General features: G+C 36.1%; 1 protein-coding gene across 7 annotated transcripts in view; it reads left to right on the top strand.

Annotated features, from left to right (window-relative positions):
* Positions 1-20,024, top strand: part of CAPS2 (calcyphosine 2) — a 53,275-nt gene extending 33,251 nt beyond the window's left edge. For all 7 annotated transcript variants that reach the window (XM_070599969.1, XM_070599968.1, XM_008544405.2 and 4 more), the window contains 9 exons: positions 533-607; positions 1,147-1,242; positions 1,331-1,424; positions 4,178-4,296; positions 5,583-5,659; positions 7,219-7,373; positions 10,462-10,581; positions 12,765-12,861; positions 16,940-20,024. In XM_070599969.1, the coding sequence (XP_070456070.1) occupies positions 533-607; positions 1,147-1,242; positions 1,331-1,424; positions 4,178-4,296; positions 5,583-5,659; positions 7,219-7,373; positions 10,462-10,581; positions 12,765-12,861; positions 16,940-17,115 (1,009 nt within the window). In that variant the 3' untranslated portion in view covers positions 17,116-20,024. The remainder of the gene's footprint in view (positions 1-532; positions 608-1,146; positions 1,243-1,330; positions 1,425-4,177; positions 4,297-5,582; positions 5,660-7,218; positions 7,374-10,461; positions 10,582-12,764; positions 12,862-16,939) is intronic.
* Positions 20,025-25,712: the final 5,688 nt, after the last annotated feature.

The following is a 25,712-nucleotide window of genomic DNA, read 5'->3' as shown; positions in this document are numbered from 1 at the left end:
CCATAAAGATTCAATCACTGATCTGAGGGCTCTCAGCTGAAACTCTGTCAAGACTGGAATCTCATCCAGCACTCTTTTCTCTATTCTTACCAAAGTAAGGAATATTTTCAGCTCCCCATAACTGAAAACCTAACTGATAGTAGCTTTAAAAAGCCAGGATTCATTTTTCTTGTATCACCAGCTGCCTGGAGTAGGCAGTTGTTGCTTTCAGTTCAGTGGCTCAGTCCTGGCCCAGCTCTGGGCTGGCTTCCTTGAGGTCTTATTGGCCTGACCTGGCTGGCTGATGCCTGCAGAGGCTCCTAGCATCCTGTTCCTGCCACATTCACAGGCGGGAACGCTTCTCATGCCCTCTCGTCGGGACAAAGGAAGGACTTTCCCGGAAGTTTGTTGGCGGAACTGGGTCTCTTAGTCACCTCTAACCACAAGCAGCTAAGAAGGCAGATTCTGTGGTGGGAGGGAGGCAAGGAGAAGAGGCTTAGGAACTACTTAGAAGAACTTTAAAATAATTACTGACAATTGTTTTTGTTAACAGGATAAGAACCCATTCTACATTAACTGAAAATATGCTTTCTCATAAAGTACAATTTGATGGTAGGATCATATCAAGGTAATTGTGATTTTATTAAACTTTTTAATCTTGTGATTAAGAAAAGCTATTCTCTTTTTAAATAGAAATAATAGTGAGATTAAATTTAAGTGAAAAATGTGAATTTAGAACAAACATTTTTAGGTCATGTGTATTGTTTGTATGTTACAAAAATTATAGGAAGTATGAACCTACAAGAAAAACATTTTAATTAGAAATTACTTTAAAAGTGATTTTAAAATGTCTTTCAAAAAGAAACTCAATATTTTTTTAAGTTCTTTTGCTTTATCTTAAATGCCTATGTTGAATTAGTAATCCATATTGTAATATATCCATATTCATATCAGTGTAAGAAAAAGCTTTTTTCTCCACCCAAATCTTACTTGACTTGACACTTCAAGAAGCTCTGTCATGTTTTCCCTGTGCCTTCCTGTAACCCTTGCTCATTGGTGCACATTTGAAGGAATTTATGCTGTCTTTGACATACACAATTCTGGTTGATTATTTAATTTGAAAGTTATCCTATTTGAAAATCTTTTGATATCATTCTGTTTTTCTAGAAATGGACATGATGCTTGCAGAGAGCTGATTGGGTTCTTTTTCACTCATGACCAGTCTCTTACAGTTTATGAATATCGGCAATTTGGGAAAAATAGGTATGCCATAAAGCATTGTTACAACTCTCAAGATGACTATTTCTGAGAGAAGCTGAATAATTTCACATTTTTGTCCTTTAATTTCTAGAACAAATGTGCTTCCTTTCATTCAAAAAAATGTTTATAGTCATCAGCGTGGACGAAGAAAAGGAAAACAATACCAACTTGGTGATTTTTATATTGTAAGTTGTGTGCATACGTGCGAACATTTTAGTAGCGGATGTTGGGTGCTGTGGGATCCTGTGGGCTGGAGGAGCGGGGTTTCTAACCTTCACTTTATTTTCTCTCCTCCTTCCTGAGCAGGGGCATTTGTGTGAATGGCTAATGGTTGATGTTTCCCCATGAGGTTCTGCCTCTCAGGTCCAGATCCCCATGGTCTGAATCTAAGCATGGTGTTTATGCCCTGTAACACTCTCCCTGCCCAAATCTGCAATATAAGCCCAGGAGAGCTTGTCTCTCGGTACTTTTAAAGGCCTAAAAGGCATCCGGTATATCCCAAGGATTCCCTTGAATGGGTCAATCATAGGTAATGTTACAATTATTGCTCTTTAATTTTAAGTTATTACATCATGTTATCTCATGATCAACAGGCAGCAATATCTATGGTGATCATTCAGGTAACAAATACATACTCTTAGGCTAAGCATTGGAGATAGAACAGTGAATAAGTAAAATCCATTCCCTGCTTTTGTGGAGCCTACAGTCAGATAGGAGGGGCCAGAAAGGAGGGTCAATGACCCAGTTTTGTGGGGTTAAAGGAGGCTTCCTGGAGAAAGTGCCATCTAACCTTGACGTAGGGAAGGAGTTAGATGCGCTGGGGTAAGTAGACAGAAGGGTGTCAGGATGGGCTTCCAGGTGGAGGACACAGCAAAGAGCAAAAGCATGAAAGAACGTGGCTTATTTGGAGAACTGAAAGTAGTTCAGTATAGCCGAACTCTAGTTCAAGGTGGGGGTTGGCAAGAGATAAGTCAGAGCTTATCAAGAGCAGCCTTATGTTAAAGAGTTATGTAAAATGTACTGAGGAGATATTGAAAGAGAGAGGTGGATGGAATGAGGGGAGGTGATATTACCAGGTTTGTGATTTAGAAAGATCTCTCTGGTTACAATGTGGGGAATGGATTGAAGACTAGTACAAAGAACCGGATTGGAGTGAATTATATTAATCTAGGAAGGAGGTTATGGCAACCTGAACTAGACAAGTGACAATGGCTATGATGCTAATTAGAAAAATAAAAAAAAATCTTCAGGAGGTAGAATCAATAAGGTGTAGTGACAGGTTAGGTGAGGAGTTGGGGGTGCGGAAAAGCTTCACATCTTAAACTCGGATTGAATACACTACACATATGTCACTCAAGCCTGCCTCTTGAGATCTAGAGAAAATCAGCTCCAACTCCCATTTCACAACCTGCAGAGAGAATGTTTAATGCCTATCCCAAGATTAAATGTTACCCCTAGCTCTGGCTGCTGTCTCCAGTCATTTAGTGTGTATAGTTGATGATTTATTCTCGCTATCCCTGTTCCATATTACTTGAGCCAGATGTGGAACTCTGCTCCTTTTTATGATTTCTAAGAAAGAAAGAGAAGAAGCAGGGGCTGGAGAGAAACAACGAAGGAAGGGAGGAAACCATACACAAGCCATATATATAATGCTTTGAGTGTGTGGTAGACATTCTGACAGGGATCTAGAGGGAGATTTATCTTGCAGCAATGCAAGCAACTTACTATCTATTATCCGACATTCGTAGTCTTAAAAATATGTTCCTTGAATATTTCCCATGGTAAAAGCCTTCCTCTCCATTTTCTGACTCCTTCCATCTCTTGCTGCTCCCCACATTCTTCCATTTCTTTATGCAGAAATATTTGACCTTCTTCTTTTTTGGGAGGGAGGGGCGGGTCTTTTCTGCCGTCCAGATGTTACTCTGGAACTTATCTTTTCATTTCTATATGCCCCTTCAAGGTTTTTTTCTAAACATTCCCTAAAAAAATTTTAGTGCCAGCTGTTAAGATAATAAGCAATATGCACACGTGCCCATAGACACTCATGCATAGAAGTGCACCCACATATGTTCACTCATACGCATGCATATACATATTGTGTGAATGCACAGACTGCATAGATGTACCTTTATGCACACACGTATGCATACACACATATACTTATATACATAACACTGCTACGCATATCATATGCTCTCTTTAATTGCTTAATATGATAATTTCAAGAGAACTTATATACATTTCAAAGAATGGATGAAGTACTTATAGTTACAGGTTTTCTAAAGTAAATGTTCCAGGAAAAAGGAGGGGAGAGAAATCTCTTCCTTAATTTTCAAGAGAGATAATTAAGCCTCTTATTTTAAATTTGTATTTGATCATATTTATTTGAGCAACTCAGAAATTAAAATAATAATTTTCTAAGTTTAGATTAAGGATTTTTGATAGGAATTTTTTCACCAAAGCCTTGATGCTCTAATTAGGTTAAAATTAGTTTTACATTTATGTGATGTTTGTCATTAAAAGACCAGGTGAAAGAGGGTGAGGAATCTATGATAGTTCAGTCCGTTTGCAGTACATCTTTCTGTGGGTCGATAGCTCTGTTTCTGTATTTAGGGATGTCATAAGTTCAATTGAAATAACTTGTCCGTTCTTCCTCCGATTCTTATAAAAATTTGGAGTTCTTATTTTTTCACGTAAATTGTTAAATCTAAGATTGTTCTAATTGAGAGATTGATTGGGAAATTAGTTCCTTTTTTTCCCTATATTATTAGCTGAAGGCCTGTGTACTTTCTAAATGTTCTCTAAATGTACTTTTTTATCAGTATAACAGTATACCATGTCACATATAATGAAAATTGAATATTTGAAATTAGTATTAGTTTCTTTTACTTCTTATATACTTTCTAGCCTTAAATAATTAATCTATTAATTTCTTTAGGGTGGAAACTTAACATTTTTGAGTTCTGATCATCCCAGACTTCCAGAGAGCATAAGAGAAAACACATTACTTATACTTCGAATCACAAATATTGATCAGATAGCTTTGGATTCTCTCAAGTAAGTCAAACATGCATTTGTCATTTTGAAAGTAAACAAAAACACTATTTTTATTGTTAAAATGAGATTCTATCCCAAGGGTTTTTCTTTTCTTTTCTTTTTTTTTTTTTGAGGAAGATCAGCCCTGAGCTAACATCTGCCGCCAATCCTCCTCTTTTTGCTGAGGAAGACTGGCCCTGAGCTAACATCCGTGCCCATCTTCCTCCATTTTATATGTGGGACGCCTACCACAGCATGGCGTGCCAAGCAGTGCCATGTCCACACCCAGGATCCGAACCGGCGAACCCCCAGCTGCTGAGGTGGAACGTGCGCACTTAACCGCTGCACCACCTGGCGGGTCCCCTAAGGCTTTTTTACTTTAGTTAAGGTTTATATTTTTTAAAAACAAACCATAGCTATATTTGTCTATTTTATGTGCTGTCTTGTACTGAAGTATACTCCATATATGGGAACAGTTACAATCAAGTAAAGATAAAAAATATGCCATTATGTTAGTTAAAGGTACTTTATTAATTTGCCTGTGCTAACACTTATTTTACCAAATGCTACCAAGTAATAAATTTTAACAGATGGAATATAGTAGAATATTATAAGAACTTTTCCCATGTTTTTAGTGTGATGCTTTTTTATTAAGCATTAAAAAAACATCTCGCGTCCCACATGCTTATAGTATTCATTGACTGATAATATGCATAATGAAAAAATAATGCTATGAATCAAAAAATATTTTTAAATGAATTTGAGTTTTTAATCACAGAGTATATATATGTGTTATTCTTGCTGAGTGTTTCTTGGTACTAAATATAATTCAAAATGACAATAATTGGTGTACTATATGTGCATTAGAGGCCGTATTCCACATATTGGCTGGAGGGAGTGTATGTTTCTTTGTCATTTACTGTATTGCTCAAAATGAATGCAATTTTTTGTTTTTTTAAAATAGATTTTTTACATTTTATACTTTGCAAGGTAAAACTGCTTTTAAATTTAATAATTATAATTAAGTAGTTTAATTAATTAAGAGAACATTGAAATAATTACAAACATGAATATAATTTTTAAATGTAGTCTTGGAAGACTGTAAGGATCTGGGCCTTGGTTTAGCATATTTAACCCCCCTGGACACCAAAGCCGCAGGTGAAGGCGGGACTTGAGAAATCTCGAAACCACCTTCCTACTTTGCTTGAGAGTTTCTTTGAGTCTAAAGCAAAGAAGAACTTAGAGTTTCCATACTCAAGATTGCACAATGGAGTATATTTTTTTCACTGTGAACGTGGCAATTGCAGAGCTGATTCTGTGGAACGTGAGGATGACATAACCAGTCAAGAAGCCAGTGATAAGCTGGTGCTCAAGGCTGTTCAAGGTACGTGTCATTGCTATGTTCGCAGGTAGGTTTAATTTTCAGCCACTTGCTTTGCAAGCAGAAAAACAGTATTTTCCAGATATTTTTTAGTTTTATGGCACTTGATTTATGTTTTCTATTTGCTTATCTTTTTATAAGTTTATATATATATAGATAGATATTTAAAAATATTTTTAGGATTTCTCCTCCTTTAATGATCCTATTTATATGAATTATGAATTTAAAAAAGTACTAGATAGTATGGGTTTTATTCATGAAATGAATACAATGGAAGTGATTTTTGTAATATAATACTTGTCTTCTGCGTTAGATGATCTCCTAGAGAGATTGTGGTGGCCTGGTGGAAGAGAAAAGCGCTGGACCGGGAGTCAGTATCATGTTTGGGGTCTGCCATTCACTAGACATATGACTTTGTGTAAATCTCTTGCACCTCTTTCTTTATCTCTAAAATGGGGATAATAACCTATTTTATTAACTTTCCAGAGTTGTTGTAGGTAATAAATGAAATATATGTAGGTTTTGGACACTAATACATTTTATAAATTTTGTTTTTAGAGTCCAATCTTATATCCACTACAGTTTACTAGGCTCAAGTGGACAATTTCTTTGCTGAGTCTCATATTCAAGAAGGGAGGAGGGCATTAACCAAGTAATCACAGAAGTCAACAAATAATTTATAAATTTTGATAAATCCTGATTTATCATTTAAAGATGAAATGGGGTAAGAAGGCTAGAAACAGATTTAAAAGTTGTCTGGAATTGGTGTTTGAACTCTCAAATATCCTTGATGCCACTGTTAGTAAATCGTTTTCTCTATTCTGTCATGGTCAACACAAAATTTGTCCCTATTGTATCTGGTGACATTTGTTCCTTCTTCTGATGATTATATTTAATACTTGCTTTAGTAAAGCTACCTAGATTTTCTTAAGTAAAGATGGCAGAACTGTGTTAAAGGAAGTCGCTGAGCCACACAAAGAGTGCTAGGGGCTTGAGTATGATTTCTGATGAATTCCTGTAAGAAAGGGTTACTTTAATGCACTGGTATAGGATAGCACCCCAAAGCCTTGATGCTATTTAATATGTAAGTTACAATTTGAAGATTTCAAACTATTTTAGAAATTTTGAACTGATGGTTTTTGAGTAACTTGCCTGGCATCAATTTTGTAATTTGGTTGGTAACAGCAAAGAAAGAGGAAAGAGATTAACGATGTGGGATGAAGAGGAAACCTGCAAAATAAAAACTAAAATTTTATTTGTAGCATCTAGATTGTTTTCATGCTGATAAAGTGAACTGTTATTTTCCTGTATTTAAGATATAACACTTTCACCACACAGTGGTGCTATGGTTCTGGTATATTTACTTGTGATTTTATATATAACCCCCTTTACTAAAAGCTTTCTATTTTGCAAAGTCTCTCAGTCATATGTATGATCTGTTTGTATATTCACATATGTTATATCAGTTACATTGACTTTAATTTTCTTACAAGAAAACCACTTGCAATTGATAAATTTGTGCATAGGAACAATTACTTTCTATCTCTCTTCTTCCTAAACAGATATGCTAAAAGAACAGCTACGTAACAGAGGTGTTCGCATTTTGACTGGATTGGGAAAATACCTTCAACAATTGGACAAGGAAGGAAATGGACTTTTAGATAAGGCAGATTTTAAACAAGCTCTAAAAGTATTTCACTTAGAAGTATCTGAAAATGTATGTACCACAGATAATTCTCTGCAGTGAATGACACATTATTCTTAAATGGTATTATTCACTTTGCTACTGAAATTTTAGTAATTCCTTTGTCTCCTTCTTCTTTATGCCTCATTATCAGTGTTAAGCTATCAGGCAAGTAGTCCTGTTGATTTTTAAAAGTCCAACATTGACTCCTCCCTCACATGTTTATTAAGAGCCTTATAACCAGGCATTGTTCTAAGCTGTGAGAAGGCATACTCTGTACTCTTAAGGTCTTCATAATCAAAGGAAAGAAAGATATAAAAGATTACAAAACAATATGATATGTGTCAAAGGGAGAATGCTTTCAGAACACATGGGATAAATTCCAAGCCAGGTTATGGCGAAGGAGGGAAGATCACAGGATTCCTGGAGGAGGATCGTCCGCACGGAGTTTTGAAGGCTGAGAAGGAGTCGAGCAGACAAGAGGGGAGGAAGGGCATGGATCAGACAGAGGATACTTCCCGAGGAGAAGGACGTGTGAAGGCATGGAGGGGAGGAGTGTGGCCTCTTCCGGGAATTGCAAATCCCCACGCCACGCCCCGTCCCGAGCCTTCGCAGCACTGTCCCCTCTGCTCTGAGGGATCTTCACTAGACCTTTGCAGGGCTGGGATTTCTCGTCATTCAGGACACATGTTTCTCTACTGAGAGCACTACCCTGACTCCTCTGTCTGCGGGAGCACCCCGTCTGATCCCTGGTCCTCTCTACGCCATTAGCCCATTTTATTTTCTTCATGTCGCTTTATAAGTATCGTCTGGCTCTGCCTGCAAGTAGATTGTGAGTCCTATCAGCACAGGGACCAGGATGCTTCTGGTTTCCTGCTCTATTTCTGTCACCTCGAATAGAACCTGGCATATAGCAAGTGCTGAATCAACAGATGACACATTGGTTTAAAGGGATAGACGGAAGGAAGGAAGGTAAAGAGAGGAATGGAGAGAAATAAACCCAGCGGTGTCCGTGACAATGAAGCCTTGCACATCATGCTGAGAAGTTTGGATTTTATCCTAAAAGCATATGAATTTGAAACCCATTTACCTCAAAGGTTTCAGATAAGGCGCTCTCTTGCATTGTTCTCTTTTACTTGAAATGGTCTTATCACAAGATACAGTGTGTTTTGTGGAGGGAACACTGGAAATTGAATTTATGAGGTATAGGTTCAGTTCTATCCTTATGACTTGAACTGTGTGATCTTGAATAGGTCTTTTGACTTTCTGATTGACAGGCTCTGCCTAGGCGATCCAGATATGATGCATATAGTCACAGTTGCTTTGAAGCTCAAAGGAGGAAATTACATGGGAACATGCCTTATCAACTATAAAATCTGTGCCAATATGGTGTTGCCTATCATTGTTGTGACGTATCTGTCTTCCGTGTTTTTTGCTGAGTTTAACCTTGTGGCCCACCTAGTGACACACACCAGGGACCATCTAACTTCATCTCTTCCTTTCATAAATAATCATAATAGTAAAAAGCAGCAATAGAAAATTAGAAAGCCTTGGTGTCTTTATCTACCATCACACAGGTAATTATTAACTGAGATAGAACTAGAACCCAGATAATCTGGGCCAGGCTAGTACTCTTTCTGCATCACCACAATACTTCTCTTTTTGTTGATTTGCTAAATTTTTATGATTGGATTCAGGAATAAAAACTAAAATAATTATATAAGACTTCTAACATAGGGAGAACATATATTATGAAGATATGAGTAAGCTTCCTCTTTTTCTCACTTAAAAAATGATATCCCCTGTTATTTTCCCTGTAATGTCCCTGGAGACCGCCCGTGCAAAGATAAGCAAACACAAGAACATAAGAATCCCCAGCCTGGACGAATTGTGGAGCTAGTTTCTGGGAAGCCATTGTCATTCTCCCTGATGTGAAATAAAAAAAAAAACATTGATATGCTCCCTAAATAGCCTAATTTATATAGAGACACTATCAATAAATTTACCTCAGTTTTTTCCCAACTGAATGATTATTTTCCTTTCTGTACCATATCTTTGAAAGGAAGAGTTATATAAATTTGTCGCCACTTTTGGTAAATTATTCAATTCTTGAACACTATTTCTTATAAGCTTCAAGCAGTATTTTTTAATTCTAGTATTCCATGAGTTGGGTGAACAAATTCATCTTCTATCACTATTACTTATGATTTTAAAGGTCAAGCTCATTTTCACACTTAACGCTCACTTTACAGATACTTATAGTCTGTACCATGTACAGGGCTTAGGATAGACAAAACAAAAGTGTGGATTGTTGAGAACTGGGGGGAGGCAGGGCACCTTAAGATGTAGTTTTTCTTATTACAGTTTTAATTGAAAAAAATTAGAAGAAAGTGGAAGAGAATATTTTTGAGTACCCATTATTTGTCGTCACCTTGCTAGATGTTTTATTTACATTCTCAGTTAGAGCTAACAACTGGACTGAAACATTGAAAAGATATTCACCTGAGTTTAAGAAACTCTCATGCTGGATTGCTGGGTTAGGAACTCTGTGAATAGAACATTCTGTTAAATAGTGCATTTGCCAAAGAAGTCAGAGTCGATGGTAAATGAACAAACTGGCATAGAGGTTTACTCACAATAACACCTTTTAGTGTAAATTATGGAATCATATTAAAGTCATTCAGATCTTCCATACTTTCAAGCATGAAGACTAGCAGAAATACAATCAGTGGACCTAATGTTATTGGAGGCATTTCAGAACCTGGAGTGACTTTTTAATTGTCACAGATAGAAAACATTAAAAATAATTGTGCTCAAATTCAAGTAAATGGTAAGTATTTTTACGTGTGTGTGTATAGAAAGGAATTGAACTTAAAAAGATAGATTTGGGATTTATTGCCATTCCTAAGTGGCTCTTTACAGAACTGTCCACCACAGAGTTCCTTTAAATAGCTTTCTTAGTACCTTTGCTTGGATTTTTATTTAACTTTTTGGAATTTTCTTATTAAGTCTGCCGCCTTGTCTGGGGCTACAAAGATGTAACAAAATGCTATTATGATGATTATTGTTGTGGCCATATATAACTTAAAGGTGTAACAGTGGTCTCTGTGATTATTTCCAGGATTTTGAGTCTTCATGGCTAATTCTGAATGGCAATGGCAATGGCAAGGTTGATTACGGAGAATTCAAACGTGCCGTTATTGGTGAAATGAATGAATACAGGAAATCATTTGTTCGGAAGGTAACTTTCTTAAGTAATCTTTCAAATAGTTACTTATAATAGGTTGTTAGGTTCATTATTTTAAATGAATTACCATGTAAAATATTTTAAATCCCTTTAGCTCTCATGTATTTGGGTTTAGTAAAACACAAACGCATACAAACTAGCCCAGAATAAAGCAAAATAGTTTATGCATATGTTTTTGGAAAATATTATAAAAGGAAAATAAAATCTGAAATCAAATTTTGTTCACAAATTACTAGTTCTGTAAATTGTTGGCTCCATAAATTACTAGCTATATGACTATATCTGTTATTAAATATCTCCGAGCCTCAGTTTCTTGTCCCATAGAGGTAGTGTAAGGATTGAATAAGATAATTTGTGTTAAATTCTTAGCATTGGTGGCTGTCCCAGTGTCAAGGCTCAATACATGTTATCTTAGGATGGTTTCTCTGGTTTTTATAATATGCATGCTAAATGTTAAAATGAAGATGAAAGTTACCATCTTAAACTGGAATTAAAAACAGGAGTCCTGATTTTCTTAGGAAAGTACATATCACTTGGATTCTGGTAGCCATTTTTAGAGCAGACTTTTGAACAATGTAGTTTTCCTTTTCTTTCATGTATGTACCTGATATAAAATGTATATGTATCTCATATTGAAACAAAGCTATTGTGTATGGAATAGTATAAACAGTACATCAGGTGTAAGTCTCAAATAGAGAATATCAAAATCTTTACTGGCCAAAAGACACAATAAAAACCCCATGTGAAACAAATTCACCACATAATATTCGTAAATTTGCATTTATTTGTACTTTGCATGTGCTAGTAATAGGTTTGAGTGTCCAGAGTGGAAACTGGAGGTTGTCTCTTTCATAAATCTTGGTGCTGGCAATAGAGGACACACATAGAGTTATAAAGTAGGGCTGCCCTAACAAATACCACAGACTGGGTGCCTTAAACGACAGAAATGTGTTGTCTCACAATTCTGGAGGCTGGACGTCCAAGATCAAGGTGTCGGCAGGTTTGGTTTCTCCCTCAGCTTCTCTCCTTGGCTTGTAGATGGCTGCCTTCTCCCTGTGTGTTCACGTGGTCGTCCCTGAGTCTGTGTGTCTGTGTCCTCACCTCCTCTTCTTCGAAGGACGCCAGTCAGATTGGATTAGGGCCCACCCTGATGATTCCATTTTATCTTAATTACCTCCCTAAAGGCTCCATCTCCAAATACAGTCACATTCTGAGATACTGGGGTTAGAGCTTCAACATATGAATTTTGGGGGATACAGTTCAGCCCATAAAATGCACTGTATGCCTGTGAACACACTATTGTGAATAGACTAACTTGATTATAGTTTTGACTCTTCTGTAAATGTGGGATGTTGCTTTGGTCAGTTGTGTGTTTCTGTGCATCCACTTCTCTTCCCAATAAAATATTTTATATTTTATGATACTCAGAATTGCATTGAATTAGAGGAGCAATGAAACAGCTAGCATTTCAAAAGGTAGTGTTAAATTTCAGGAGATAGAGTGATTAACCCATTTATAAAGTATTTCACTTTCTCATTGATTTTGCACTTTTTGAATCAAAATAGTCCTGGCAATTTGTCTTGGCCATTTATCAGTTTCACGTGAATCCTAGGGCCGGAAGCTACCTGAGAGCTTTTACCCAGCTCTTCAGTGTGCAGAGCAGGAAAGCCAGGGTGGCTGAGGTTTTCTCAAGGTCAGGGTGCTGGAAGGTGGTAGAACTAATACTTGAGTGCAGATTACCTAGTGCCTTTTTTTTTTTTTTAAAGATTGGCACCTGAGCTAACAACTGTTGATAATCTTCTCTTTTTTGCCCCCTAAAGCCCTCCAGTACATAGTTATATATTCTAGTTGTAGGTCCTTCTAGTTCTGCTATGTGGGACGCTGCCTCAGCATGGCTTGATAAGCAGTGCCATGTGTCCGCACCCAGGATCTGAACTAGCAAAACCCTGGGCCAATGAAACGGAGCATGGGAACCCAACCACTTGGCCATGGGGCCAGCCCCTAATGTCTTGCTCTAATATCTTTCTCCCTGTGTCCATGATGCTTCCTTCACACACCAGTTTAATACTTTTAAACTGTCTTGTTTAGAGCTCAAAAATAGCCTACTGTAGAATAGAAGATTAGGTTCACATGTCTAATGATTTCATACAAAAAAATAACATTTCTCTCTTATTTAGGCCTTTATGAAACTGGATTTCAATAAAACAGGCAGCGTGTCTATTATAGACATAAGAAAATGTTACTGTGCAAAGGAGCATCCTCAAGTAATTTCAGGTAATTATTATAAGTCAGACTGCATTAGATTTCTAAAATGTTAGTTAATAAAAATATCTTTAAATCATATTAATTTATAATGTGGACTTGAGGCCATTAAGGGAAGAAATAAATAATTATTTTTTAAACCAGAAATGTGAGAGCTATTTGACTTTTTTCATTTATACTTCTTAGGTCTATTGTCTGTACTTATTTTTTTCTTTTATGTTTGTAATCGAGATTGAACTTTTATTTCTTGTTGAGGAGATAATGAGGGGCTTGAATTAGAAAGAATAGAATAGACTGGGAGAACGGATAATTACATGTGCAGGTTCTCCGAGTTAGTTTTACAGCATCTGCTTATACCTGAAGATTGACGGCAGAATGAGGGAACGCCTTTCTCTAGTGATGGGGCTATACATACAATGAACATACATACATCTATCAAAATTTGAGGATATAGAAAATATCGAAGTGATTCTAGGGATTCATTACCTACTATATTTCTTCTGACTTTTACTTTTACATAACTGATTTATAAATGAATTCTTATTGTGAAGAACGATTTAGCCACAGTAACTCTCCTCTGTTCACTGTTTCCCTCTGTAGACATGACGGTGATTACCATTTAATATGTATATATTTCCATCCCTACTGTATGAATTTTCATAGCTGTATGTGTACTATAAATATCTAAGTTTTTTGAAGATTTTTTTTACATGAAAGGCACACTAAATGTATTGCTCTGTAGTTTTCTTTTTACACACCAAAGGAGCTGTCCCTGGGTGGGCTCGAACCACCAAGCTTTCTGTTAACAGCCAGACGCACTGACTGATTGCACCACGGAGACAAAGATTTGAGCACCTTATTTTTATCTGCTGCATATCTTTTTAAAAATCAGTATACTACGGTTTACTTAGCTAGTCTTCTATTGGTAGAGTAATTTCTAATTATTGATGTACAATTAGTGAAGCAATGAATATGCTTATTTATGACTCCTGAAGCCCATTTTCTATTATTTTCTTGGGGTAATATCAAGACCTAGAACATCTATATTACAAATTTTAATTGATCCTCCCAACTTGTGTTGTAAGATGGCTATGCCAGATTACCCTGCCATTGCTGGAGAATTCATTTCCCCCACAACCTGACAATGCCTTAGATTTTTGCCAATCTGATAGGCTAAAAAACTATTTTTATTTGCATTTCTCCAGTTACTAGGAAGGTTAAACATATTTTTGTATATTTATTGACCATTTGTAATTTATATTTTGTGAATAGTTTCTAATTTATAATTTTGATTATATACTGGTAAATACTATAGAATACTATTATTCTAGAATTTTCCTTTTTTAATATTAAGAGAAGATGCACTGGGAGCTGGCCCAGTGGCGTGGTGGTTGAGTTCATGTGCTCCCCTTCAACCACCTAGGGTTTGCAGGTTCGGATCCCGGATGCGGACTTGCGCACCACTTATCAGGCCATGCTGTGGCAGTGTCCCGTATATAAAATAGAGGAAGATTGGCACAGGTGTTAGCTCAGGGACAGTTTTCCTCACAAAAAAATTTTAAAAACGAAAAAGAAGATGCATTGTAATTACTTTGGTTTATTATCATCATTAACCTTTGTAAATGGTTTATTTATAACTTTTAATTGTGAAGTGAAAAAAACAACAGAATTTGTTATGAAGATTAAAGCTAATCATCATTGGCTTCCCAATTTGTCATAATGTATTTCAGGTCAACATAGTTTCATTTGTTTATCAATGACTTTAAATGAACTACAGTTGCCGTAAGAGAATTTCCAGTATTATTTAATTGTACTTAGTGTATCTTTCCCTTTAAATCCATGCCATTCTCTGCTTTTTTCCTTTAACTAGTCATACTAAATATAAAAACAAGATAGTTTGTCTATTTCAAAATTAGGTGATTTCAAAACTTTTTATTTTTTTCTCTTTGTCTTCTCTAGTAATCTTAACTAAGTTGCTTAAGTAGCTTTAGTATGCGTCACTGAATCGGCAAGGGTTCTGTTTTTGTTGTTATTGGATAAGCCTTTGTTAGTTGAAGAAATTCCATACCTCTTCTTTGCATTCACATTAAGGAAGATAAGCTAGAAAGCTAAACAGTCTTAAAAAAAGGAAAACCTGTTACTGTTTTTAAAAAAAGAAAGACAGAAAACATTTATTGTTATCTATCATTACAAATTATAATCTATTCACGCACTCATCTTTGCGATATAGATTGTTTACAATTTATATTTAATTTCAAATTAAGGCTTTTGTATCACATATAATTTAACCATAGAAAGTATTTTCTTTTTACTTTGCTTAAATAATTTATTAGAAAAAAGCATTTTCAGCTTAAATAGAAATGAGATTTCCCAAATGTATTTCTGTGTAATGGTGTTAAAAATCTAACATCATTTATTAAAATACCTTCTGGTCTCTGAGAGTAGTGAAAGAAAGCTTAGTTACAAATGAGAGAAGGTAGGTATTTTCTGGGTGGGGGATACAAAGGAGGCATAAAATTCTTGAGTATTTGAAACGTACATTTAGATAAAACATGTTTTTCTTAAGTGTTAAACTCATCTGTTCAAAAGTATGCATGGTATAAGGGGAAATCTCTTCTGCTGACAGGTAAACATTTTTATATAGATTAGATCTCGATTAATTTTTATCCTTGACTAGCATTCAGTCACAAATTCACTTTACTGTTTTATATTACCATCTCTGCATAGCATAATTATTCGGTCCTTGTTTATTCAACTTGTTTTCTTAAGTAAAATAATCACTTGTTCTCTATTTCTCGCGTGTTTTTAAAAGACAGCAAACATCTTGCTATCCAAAGCAGATTTTATTGTTTTAGTTTGAAAGGCACTGTACAATGATTTATTATCTAAGTCGGTTAGAGAACCTCTGGCTTTTGAAAAAGATCCAACTCTTACCATAATTTTGCCCACCCTGTAAGAAACAATTAAAGGTGGTATTCCCATTTTTTTATTTTAAAATGCAACTTGACTTTAAAACGATTTAGAGAGTCACATAGATTTTTCTGACCCTTTTTCTTCCTTTGTATATGGGCCTCTATTTTCTTTGAGTATTATATGACCATTTTTTTAAAGCTTCTTTTCATCTTTTAATTCCTCTTTTCTTATTAAAAAATTAATGAATGTCTTTTCCCCTGTGTCATGATAGGATCCTGGGAGTAGATCCCTGCAAAGAGGGTGGGGATGGGGGCGCAAATTAGTGAGATGAGTTCTGTGACAGAGTGCCTACATGTGGGTGGTCGCTGACAGCTTCCTAAGGAAATGGTGTTTAAGCTGAAATCACTCCTTCCCTTTAACTGGTCATAATATAATCAAAGCGACTTATTTAAATAACTTATTGTTCTCTTTGTGGATTAAAAATCAAATGAATTTTTAAAAGGATGAATCAGATATGTTATGTTCTTTCTTTAAGACACAGATCAAAGAATTAGAATTTTCTTTTACACATGATTTTCAATAGCATCTTTCTATAGGATGAAATTAATCATATTTGATATAATCCAGTGGAAATAGCCTACTGAAAGTTAGAGATTAAAATAGAATGATTTAATCAAGTGAAAGTTCTTCCAGCAAAGGTTTTCAAAGGCCTGTGAATCCTGTTTGCAGTGACATTTTCTAGCCTCAGTCATGAGTAACGGACCCATAAAATAACCAATGCCTGAGCGTAGGGCCGCCTTTCACACAGTGCGTTACTGTGTCAACAGCCTAGCAATCGTTGAAATTATTCGCTTGTTTTCTTCTTTCCTCATTTCTAATGGGAATGAAGGCAAGTCTTCTAAAACATTAAGAAATATAAGAATATCTATAGTAGTAACTATTATTTTGCCTTTCCGTATAGGATAGCCCCATCAGAAGCTTAAAAGATGCCTCAAATGTGTATTAAAATCACCATTAAATTCTATTTCATGTAAGAAGATGTTTAAATAAATTGGAGGGCAGTTTGACATAAAAGTTCAAATTGTTGAAAAAATTTCCTAAGGTGATTATTTTTTTATCATCGTCAGTCATTTTACTGGACTTTTAAGGAGATTGTTTCATTGTCACTATTTTACAGGCCATTCTACAGAAGAAGAAATCAAATCATCTTTTCTAGAAACCCTGAAAGATGCCTGCAGCAAATCTGATGAAGTGTCGTATGGTGAATTTGAGGATTTCTATGAAGGTCTAAGTATAGGGATAGCCGATGATGAAGATTTTGTCAATGTCTTACGTATTCCATGGGGAATTTAGTTTTTTAAAGTGAATATGCCGTTCGCACTAAGCATTTTAAGGGAGAGATGAATTGAATGTAAAGTATGATCAAACACTGGAATATATTTGTCTAAAGCTCCCTTTATTCAGATTTTTTTTTCTCGAAAAGTTGAGTATGGAAAGAGAATATTCAGAAGGACAGATGTTGGGTGTGTGAAAGTTCCTGCACACGTACAAGTGCTCGCTTGTGTATAAGTTGTTAAAGCTCTGTCTTTTTGATTTATTACTTATCTTGAATATATTTTAGAGGTCAATTTTTAATTAGCTTTCATAAGAAAGTTACATCTGTATCAAACTATATGACAGCATCTATACAGTAACCACATTTCTTGTCTACTGTTTTTTTGCTACCCATTCCCCAAAATATAATTGCCACCATTCTCAATTTGATGATTGGAATTGGACCCAAAACCTGTGAGACTAAAATAGTTCACCTTGTTTCAAACATATGAAAATGTTCAAGGAATTAAAGTACATGCAAGAGAAATTTTCCATGCAGCGTGATTATAGATGTTTTCTGTAACAAGCATTTAGAATGATGGAGGCTTACCCCTAAAATGCTTATTTAAACGCTGATTTGTCTTGTGAATTCTTGTCTTCTAAATTATGTGCTGCTATTTGTTCAGTAGAGCACAAGGTAATTATTCTAGTGACTAGTTCTGTTTGTTCTTTTATTCTGTTTTTAACTACAAATCTTATTACCTGCACAGAATTGTTATTTAGCTAGAAACAATACAAAATGGGAGGGGGAATGTTTTCTTAGATTATTAAATAAGGATCTAAAAACGTGCATTATCCATTATCACATATATGGACTAAGGGATAATTTAGCAATTCTTATCCAAAATGTAAAGAGATACTTTCTGTCCCACAATTAATGTATGTTATTCTAAGCATCTCTTTTTGGTATATTAAACAACTGAAACATTTTCTTCTAAATAGATATTATTTAACGGTTAGATGTGTTAGAATCATTTTGTCTAAATTATTCTATGTTTCTCACTTGTCCTTGGAAATACAGAGAGAAGAGAGAACTTTATAGAGTTGTTTCCAAGTTCATAATTTTAAATTTTATATGTTAAGATTACATAAATTAGAAAAAATAGCATCAAGCAAAATAAGTGGTTCAAAAATGAAAAATCTATTTTGTAGAATATGACTTTTGTCTATTCCCTTGGCAATATTATCAGAAATGTGATGTGTGTGAACCCAATAAATTCAAAGTAGTACTTTTTCAAGATCTGAGGAGGTGTTAAAATTCACTACTAAAATATCAGAAAGAAAACATATATAAGTATATGTAACATTTCAGTGCTGTCTTCGCTAGCTAAATTTATACCTTGGAATTTCTTTTTTGTTTAGGTTATTGTAATTGAAACAATAAACTGGAAGACATTTTGGCAAAAATAAGTCTATAACACCATTTCTGAGTCATGTTCTCTTTTTTGGAAAAATTTATCCCACTGTAATCATCTTAAACCCTACAGAGGGTTCTCATGTTAAAATGACTACTACTGTGGTTGGGCAGCATGCGTGTAGTATTTTCCGTTGATAAATTTTTCTTTACTTCTCCTTAACAAATCTGTTCTCAATATTGTTGTGTCATATTTTCCTGTGAATATAATCAGAAAATACGTAGGCTGTCATATTGTAGAAAAAGGGGAGATTCTTCTGGGATCTAACATTTTAATAAGACAGCACACTCTGAAACAAACTTCCTTCTTCATCTAAATACTCAGTGTGGTCATTTGTAGAAGTTTTTCCCTTCAGGAGATGTAGCTTTTTTGTAGTTAATTTATTATTTTACACTATTATTTCCATGTAGAGTTAGAAAATACATATCCAATACGTTATTTGCTATATTTTGTTAAATTACAACTGGTGGCACAATAAATCATTTTTATTTTGCCTCATTGTCTGTATTTTTCTTTGACTTTGGTGTAGTAAAATCTATTTTTTAGTATTCAATTTACTGGAAGTTACATTCAAACATCCACAATGTGTAATAGTTGACTTTTGAAATTCTACTCTTGATAGTCTTCAAGATTCTAAAATATCTCATGACTAAAATATTGAATTATATGTTGTAATGATGTTACATGAATTTTACAGTTAAGTGTATTTCATCATTCTCAAGATCTTTGAAAAGCAGGCACTTGTTTGTTGTATAGAATCGCTTTCCCAGATAACCATACTGTTCATTGAATTCTATGTGTTGATTTTGTGATTTTGTTAGAAAACAAGGGACATTATTTAGGAATTTTTAGCTATATTTTAATTAGAAAGAATACATATTTGCCTGATGGAGCAGCTAGAGTATTGTGTAGGCAAAAGTACATGTTCCTGTTTTAAAGGTTATTGTACATGAACATATGTGCTTAGTGAACCAGTGACTGCACAGGGAGAGTCACTTAGAGTAATTCATAATTGGATAGTTCTAAAACACATCTTATTAATTACTTTGGATTTCCATTCAGTTTAAGTTGTTTTCAGTTATGTTAGGAGAGAATTGTATACAATAAGCTATGCTTACTGCAGAGAATTTAACATACATTTGTGAGGTTATAGTTTGCAGTGCTTGCATAAATAAGATATATACTGTGATAAATTGAAATCACTTCCAGGTTGACCAGCAGGGACAAGCATCTGTAGTGAAAGTGCTTAAAGAAGTGGAGGGAACTGAGCCTCTGTAACACAAGCCAGGTAAGAGAAGAGCAGAGAGAATCCAGTGGGTTGACATGGGTGTATTAGTATCTGATAATGAGAAGAAGCTCCTGTCATATAGCCTTCCATTTTTATTTTATGGTTATACAGACTTTTAAGGAAAACTTATGTATTGGATATCTTCATATAATAAAGAATAAATGCACCATATTGAAGCCACTGTTAATTTGATCTTTACTTCATTCATTCGGTCGTTTATACTTACTGTGTAGCACAATCTGTGCAATTGCCCAAGGTCCTGAGACATTCTAGATTTTTCTCATTCTCTGTTTATCCACTCAGTCGCGAGTCCTTTAGTTTCTTACTTTGGAGTCTGTCCCTTTCACTATTCTTGCACTCGCTATGCTTACTATATATCTCAGTATGCTTCTGCCTTTGCCCAAACGCTTACCACTTGTCATGTGTATTACCCCCTTATCGACTCTGCCTCCTCCCCAATCCTACTTCAACTCATCCTACATATTGTTGGAACAATCCTTCTAAAATCTACATTACTTGCATGATTCAAGTTCTTTCATGGTATTCCATATCTTTCAGAAAATTTCAAACTCCTTACCTTAACACGTAAGCCTAAATGAGCTGGTCTCCCAAGCTCATCTCCCTCCACGCTGTCTCCATGTCCTCCAGCCACTCTGAACTACTTACCGTTTTTAAAATGGATTGTGAGGTTTCAAACCTCTGCCTTCAGAACTGCTCTGCGACTTTGTTTAAAATTATTTCCTCCATGTAGTGCATCTAAATTAATTCATACTGGTTTTCTAACACTACGTCAAGAACCATCTCTTCTAGAAAGCTAAATCAGACAAACTCTTGAGTCTGATGTAGTTGCCCTTCTTTGGGATCCCATTGGCACCCTGGGTGTGTTCTTAATCCAGCTTTTATCACTTTATACTATATTGATTACCTTGCTTATGTTTTTCCCACTAGATTGTAAGCTCTTTGAAGATAAGAATCATATCTTGTTTAACTTTAGGACCCTGGTGTCTAGCACAGCATCTGACATGTGGTAGGTGTTCCATCAAAATCTGTTGACTGGATGAATGTATGATTTATTGAGCAGCAATTGTTCTGGTACTTACATTTGAACACTTTTTCGTTAAAACACTTTAGCATAGACTGTGTAAATATTATGAATGTGCAATTTAGTGTAAGCGTCAATTATAGGGGCAGTAAGTTCCCCTAATAAAGAATGCACAGACGAAAGGTGGGTCGGTTAGCACTTTTATTACGGAGGGCTCACTGCTCAGTGGCTGCTGTGCTCCCTTCAGTTAGCTGGAACTCAGGCAGGATCTGATGCCTACAGAATTAGCCTCCTAGGCACGATGAGTTTTATTCATGAAGACAGTGTCTCCTTAGAGTCCGAAAAGGCCTGGGGGGCCGTCTGTGGATGAGAATGACTTCTGGTTGCCCAGCTGTAACAGATGCCTGCCCTGGAATGTTGCCGCTGCTTCCTCCGCTGAGCCTTTCGTGCTCACTGGGGGTGGGAACTCGTGAAAGGACAGGTCGCTGGGATCCACTGAGTTTACAGAAGAGCTGTGTAGTCTCTGTGCCTCCTGCTAAAATGTGCTTGTTTAGTAAATGTCTGTATATGTGGCAGAGTTTGGTCTGAAAATTTATTTTACTATAACTGGGGAGTGAGGTTAGAAGTAGCTAATGCTCACCTACTGCAAAGATGTTAGTGAGGGTCCCAGTTAACCACCATAAAAACCTATTGCTTGTGCACAACTAAATTACTCCTAATTCACCCGTCAGTTCATAGCTGCAATTTTCTGTCAGACCCTGCAGGAGGCATCACTGAGCCCAAATGACAGGCTCAATGCCTAATGTAGTAGAGTTAAAAATTTCAGCCCTGCCCGTGACTGAGGGAGCACAGGCGTGAACCAGGTGCAGTGGAGTGGGGAGGACTGTCGTGCCCACCCAGGGGAGGAGGAATTCGCCACTCTGAAAACACTGCTTTGTGAAGGTATTATTGAGATGGTGATTATACAGTTCTGTGTGAAAACTGAAACAGGAAAGATTTCAGAGGTTGAACTGTACAGAGTGTAGAAAATTATTACTGGATACACATTTTCGAATTTCTCTCTTTAATAACGTGTGTAAGATGATTTGTATACTTTTTAGATATCCAAGCAAGATAAAGTTATCCAGAAGGATTTGAATTTAAAAATTGCCTCACTGGTAACAAGTTTTATGCAAGGAGGAAACAATCAAGGCCCGTGTTGTGTTTAAGTATTCTTTTTATCAGGTTAGAATTCTGATTTCTGTGTGATGGCTGAATGAGTTTAGGTATAAATGAAAAGATTCTTGCTTTTTGTAACTGTATGTTGAGTTTCCTGGGATTTTCAGATGAAACAAATAACTGCACTTCAAGAAAATAATTTTGTGTCACTTATAAAAGTTGCACAATTATCCAGTAGTTGAAGAGATTCTTATCAAAGAACTTTGCAGAAAATATATGTTGTCAAAGAAAAGTAATTTTGAGGAAGTGTTCAGATGACTGCTCCATCAAGAAAAGGTGTGTACTAATAGTAAAAAAAATTTTTTTGAGGAAGATTAGCCCTGAGCGAACATCCATGCCTGTCTTCTTCTATTTTATATGTGGGATGCCTGCTGCAGCATGGCTTGACGGGTGAAGCGTAGGTCCATGCCAGGAATCCACACTGGCAAACCCCAGGTCTTTGAAGTGGGGCGTGGCAACTTAACTGCTACGCCACTGGCTGGCCCCAATGTACTCATAGTAATATTTTAATAAATGATATTCTGGAAAGAACACAAGCTTTGAAGTCACTGCATACTGATGTCAAACTTGAGTTCTGCTACGAATTAGCTGTGGGACTTTGGGAAGCTACTAATGTCACCAGGTCTCTACTTCTTCATTGGAAGGTTGATATGAGTATCTAATAGAGACATGGATATACTTAGAGATGTATATGTAGATATATATCTAGATTTAGTGCTTAGCACAGTCTAGCAAACAAATGTAACTCAGTATACATTTATTTCCTTTGTTTTCTTCCTTGAAATAAAGAAATTAATGAAAAGTTTTCCTTATTGTTTTCTTGATTAATCCCTGATTAATCCCAAATGGCCATCACAAGAATCATTCTTTTAAAAGATACATTTTTATGGGTAGGAATAATTTGTATGTCACCATTTCCTCCTCCAACCTATAAACTTTTCATTATTATCAAGTCTCTTCCTTCGTTAGAGTCCATAAAGGAAAGACAAAATCTTGCATTAAGGCTATCAACTCTTTTCCTTCAAAGCATATAGCAAAGTGATTAGTAACAAAACTTATTGTTCTTCAAGTTAATTGAAAGATACTACATGAGGAAGCCTAATTTTTATATCGGTAGAGACTTTAGGGAACGTTCCTAATATCCTTGGGCACTAATACAATTGATTGCCTTGAATCCTGTAAGACATTGTGTTTTACAAAGATGGCTACAACAGTATCTCTCATCCCCTATTGTGTTCTTACATTGTGACCTTGACTTCACATCCAGAGATGGGGTCTGTTTTCCCTCTGTTTGGCTCTGGGTGACTTGTTACTTGTTTGCAACAATAGATGTTGGCTGCAATGATGCTGTGCTACTTCTTAGACTAGGCAAGTGAAAGCTACATTGTTTCTGCCTTGTTTGTTGGGATGTTTCAGCTATTAAGGAAGAAGTCAGACTATCCGGGATTGCTAGGCTGGAGAGTCTACATACAGATGCCTTGGCCAACAAGCAGATCTGCGGTCCCAGCTGATAGCCAGCATCAGATGTCTACAACGTGAGTGGTTGCAGCTGAGGTTGATTGCAGCCCCGGCCAACATGTCACTATAGTCATATGACACCCCATGTGGGAACCACCCAGCTGAGCCCTTCCGTCTTCTTTTTAAAACAATTTTCAGATTTATTGAGGTATAATTGGTCCACAACTTTGTGAGAAAAAGAAAATGCTTGCTTTAAGCTGCTAAATTTGGGGGTTATTTTTTATACAAAAATAGTAGGTAGAACAAACCCTTAATCAGAATTTGAATAAAGCAAGGATGTTAAAAACACTTTGTCAAATATTCAGGCGATTTAATTAATATGGCCCAGAGTTTATAAAAGTCTTTTGAGAGATAAAGAAGAAATAGGTACGATAAGTGTAGATCTCAGCTGTTTGGAGGAAAGTGCTATGATGCCATGTATGATACTCAGAATGCAGAAGGTCGTACTTTATTAAAGATAAGCCAATTGAATGGCTCATCTAATGTAAAGTCAAAGTTGTGGAACATGTGTTTTACCACTGCAGCGATTACTCATTATATTTTATTAGTTCTGGCAATTAGCGAGTTTATTTATTGCAATCTTAAGTATCGTATAATTTTATTACTGAAAAAATTTGTCCATTCCATCTAATGGTTTCACCAGTGACTCTAATACATATGGCAAGATAATTTGTAGAGAATATAATTTATGTTTGGTTCTTATTGCTGTAAGACACAGAAAAGAATTAAAGACATCCCTCCAGTCCCATTGCAAGAAGACAGGCAAGCTTCTGCTTTTAGTATCCTGGAATTGGAAGCAGAAATGCCAAGAACTCAACTCGGGATCTGACCCTCATCCACCTTTCAGTGGGGGGTGTGCACGTGTGTGTGTGTGTCTGTGTGTGTGTGTGTGTCTGAGGGAGTTTGAGTAGATTATGATGGATATAGGTCCACCCGAAGCAGAAGAGGAAACCTTTGAGAGTTTCTAGTGAGCAGAAGGAAAGGGACCTGGTGTGGGAGCTCCCAGTGGCGCAAAGCTGATAAAACATGCTTTCCGTCCTCAAGGAGCCTCATGGGCTCTGGACACTGCAGACCAAGAAGTCATTGACTGTCAGAAGTGTGATAAGCGGTTGGCAGCATGAATAGACATAGAAATAATACTCCTGGTCAGTGCGTGTGTGTGTGTGTGTGTGTGTGGGCGGGGGTGGGTGGGTGTGTATTTGTACATATGTGATGAAAATGAGAGGAGACAGGGAAGATGACGTTTGAGTAAATTTTAATAGAGTTCCCTGGTGCAACGAAGGGTGGAAGGCAGAGGGAGGCACAGATTTTGATGCATTTCCTATTTCTGTTTTTCTTTTTTATTCCAATATCATTCAGAAGGTAGCTATTCTATTTCTGAAATTTGAAACACATTTTCAGGTTTCACCTGTAATGCCAGGAACACTAGGACTGCTCCTTCCACCTTCCGTAGCATTCTCTCCATCCTTCCTATCTCTTTGCCACTTGCATTTGTGTCGGTGATTATCTTCCGTGAGAGGCAGCTGGCCTTGTTTATTGCTCATCACTGTGTTCTCTCTGTCTAGCGCAGTTCCTGGTTTTGTGTCTGACATAAACGCACAATAAATATTTGTTGACTGACATAATACATAAAATTGTATCTGCCTCAACAATCCCAATACTTTTGGATCATTTTACATCAGATGTTTTGTGTTTTTGACCTTTTTTATTTCTATCCTGTCACATTCTTTACTATTTCTATACAAAGAACTGATGTTTTTTAAAGTATGATTTTGCCAAAAATTATTGAAGTTATTTATAATCCACACCAAATTCTTCTCCTTCTGAGTGCTGGTATTCTACCCTTTCTAATGACCATTCTTTTTATCATCTTCTCATTATTTACATCTCACTAAAGTGAGTAGTGAGTTTACAAGACATCTGAAGATTTTATTTAGTGTTTTCCTGTAATCCTTTAGTTACTGGTGTTCTAAGTACCATATTCTACTGTTCTCTGAAGAAAGGTAGATGAGGAGGAAAGGTGATGGAGTTGGCATCTAATAGCTCTTGTCGCCACCAGGCAGCAGGGACAAATTGTGCACAGCAGTCTGTGATC

Source organism: Equus przewalskii, chromosome 29, assembly GCF_037783145.1.
Source record: "Equus przewalskii isolate Varuska chromosome 29, EquPr2, whole genome shotgun sequence".
NCBI lineage: Eukaryota > Metazoa > Chordata > Mammalia > Perissodactyla > Equidae > Equus > Equus przewalskii.
The sequence above is the reverse complement of the archived record's forward strand: the minus strand, read 5'-3'. Positions and strand labels throughout refer to the sequence as shown.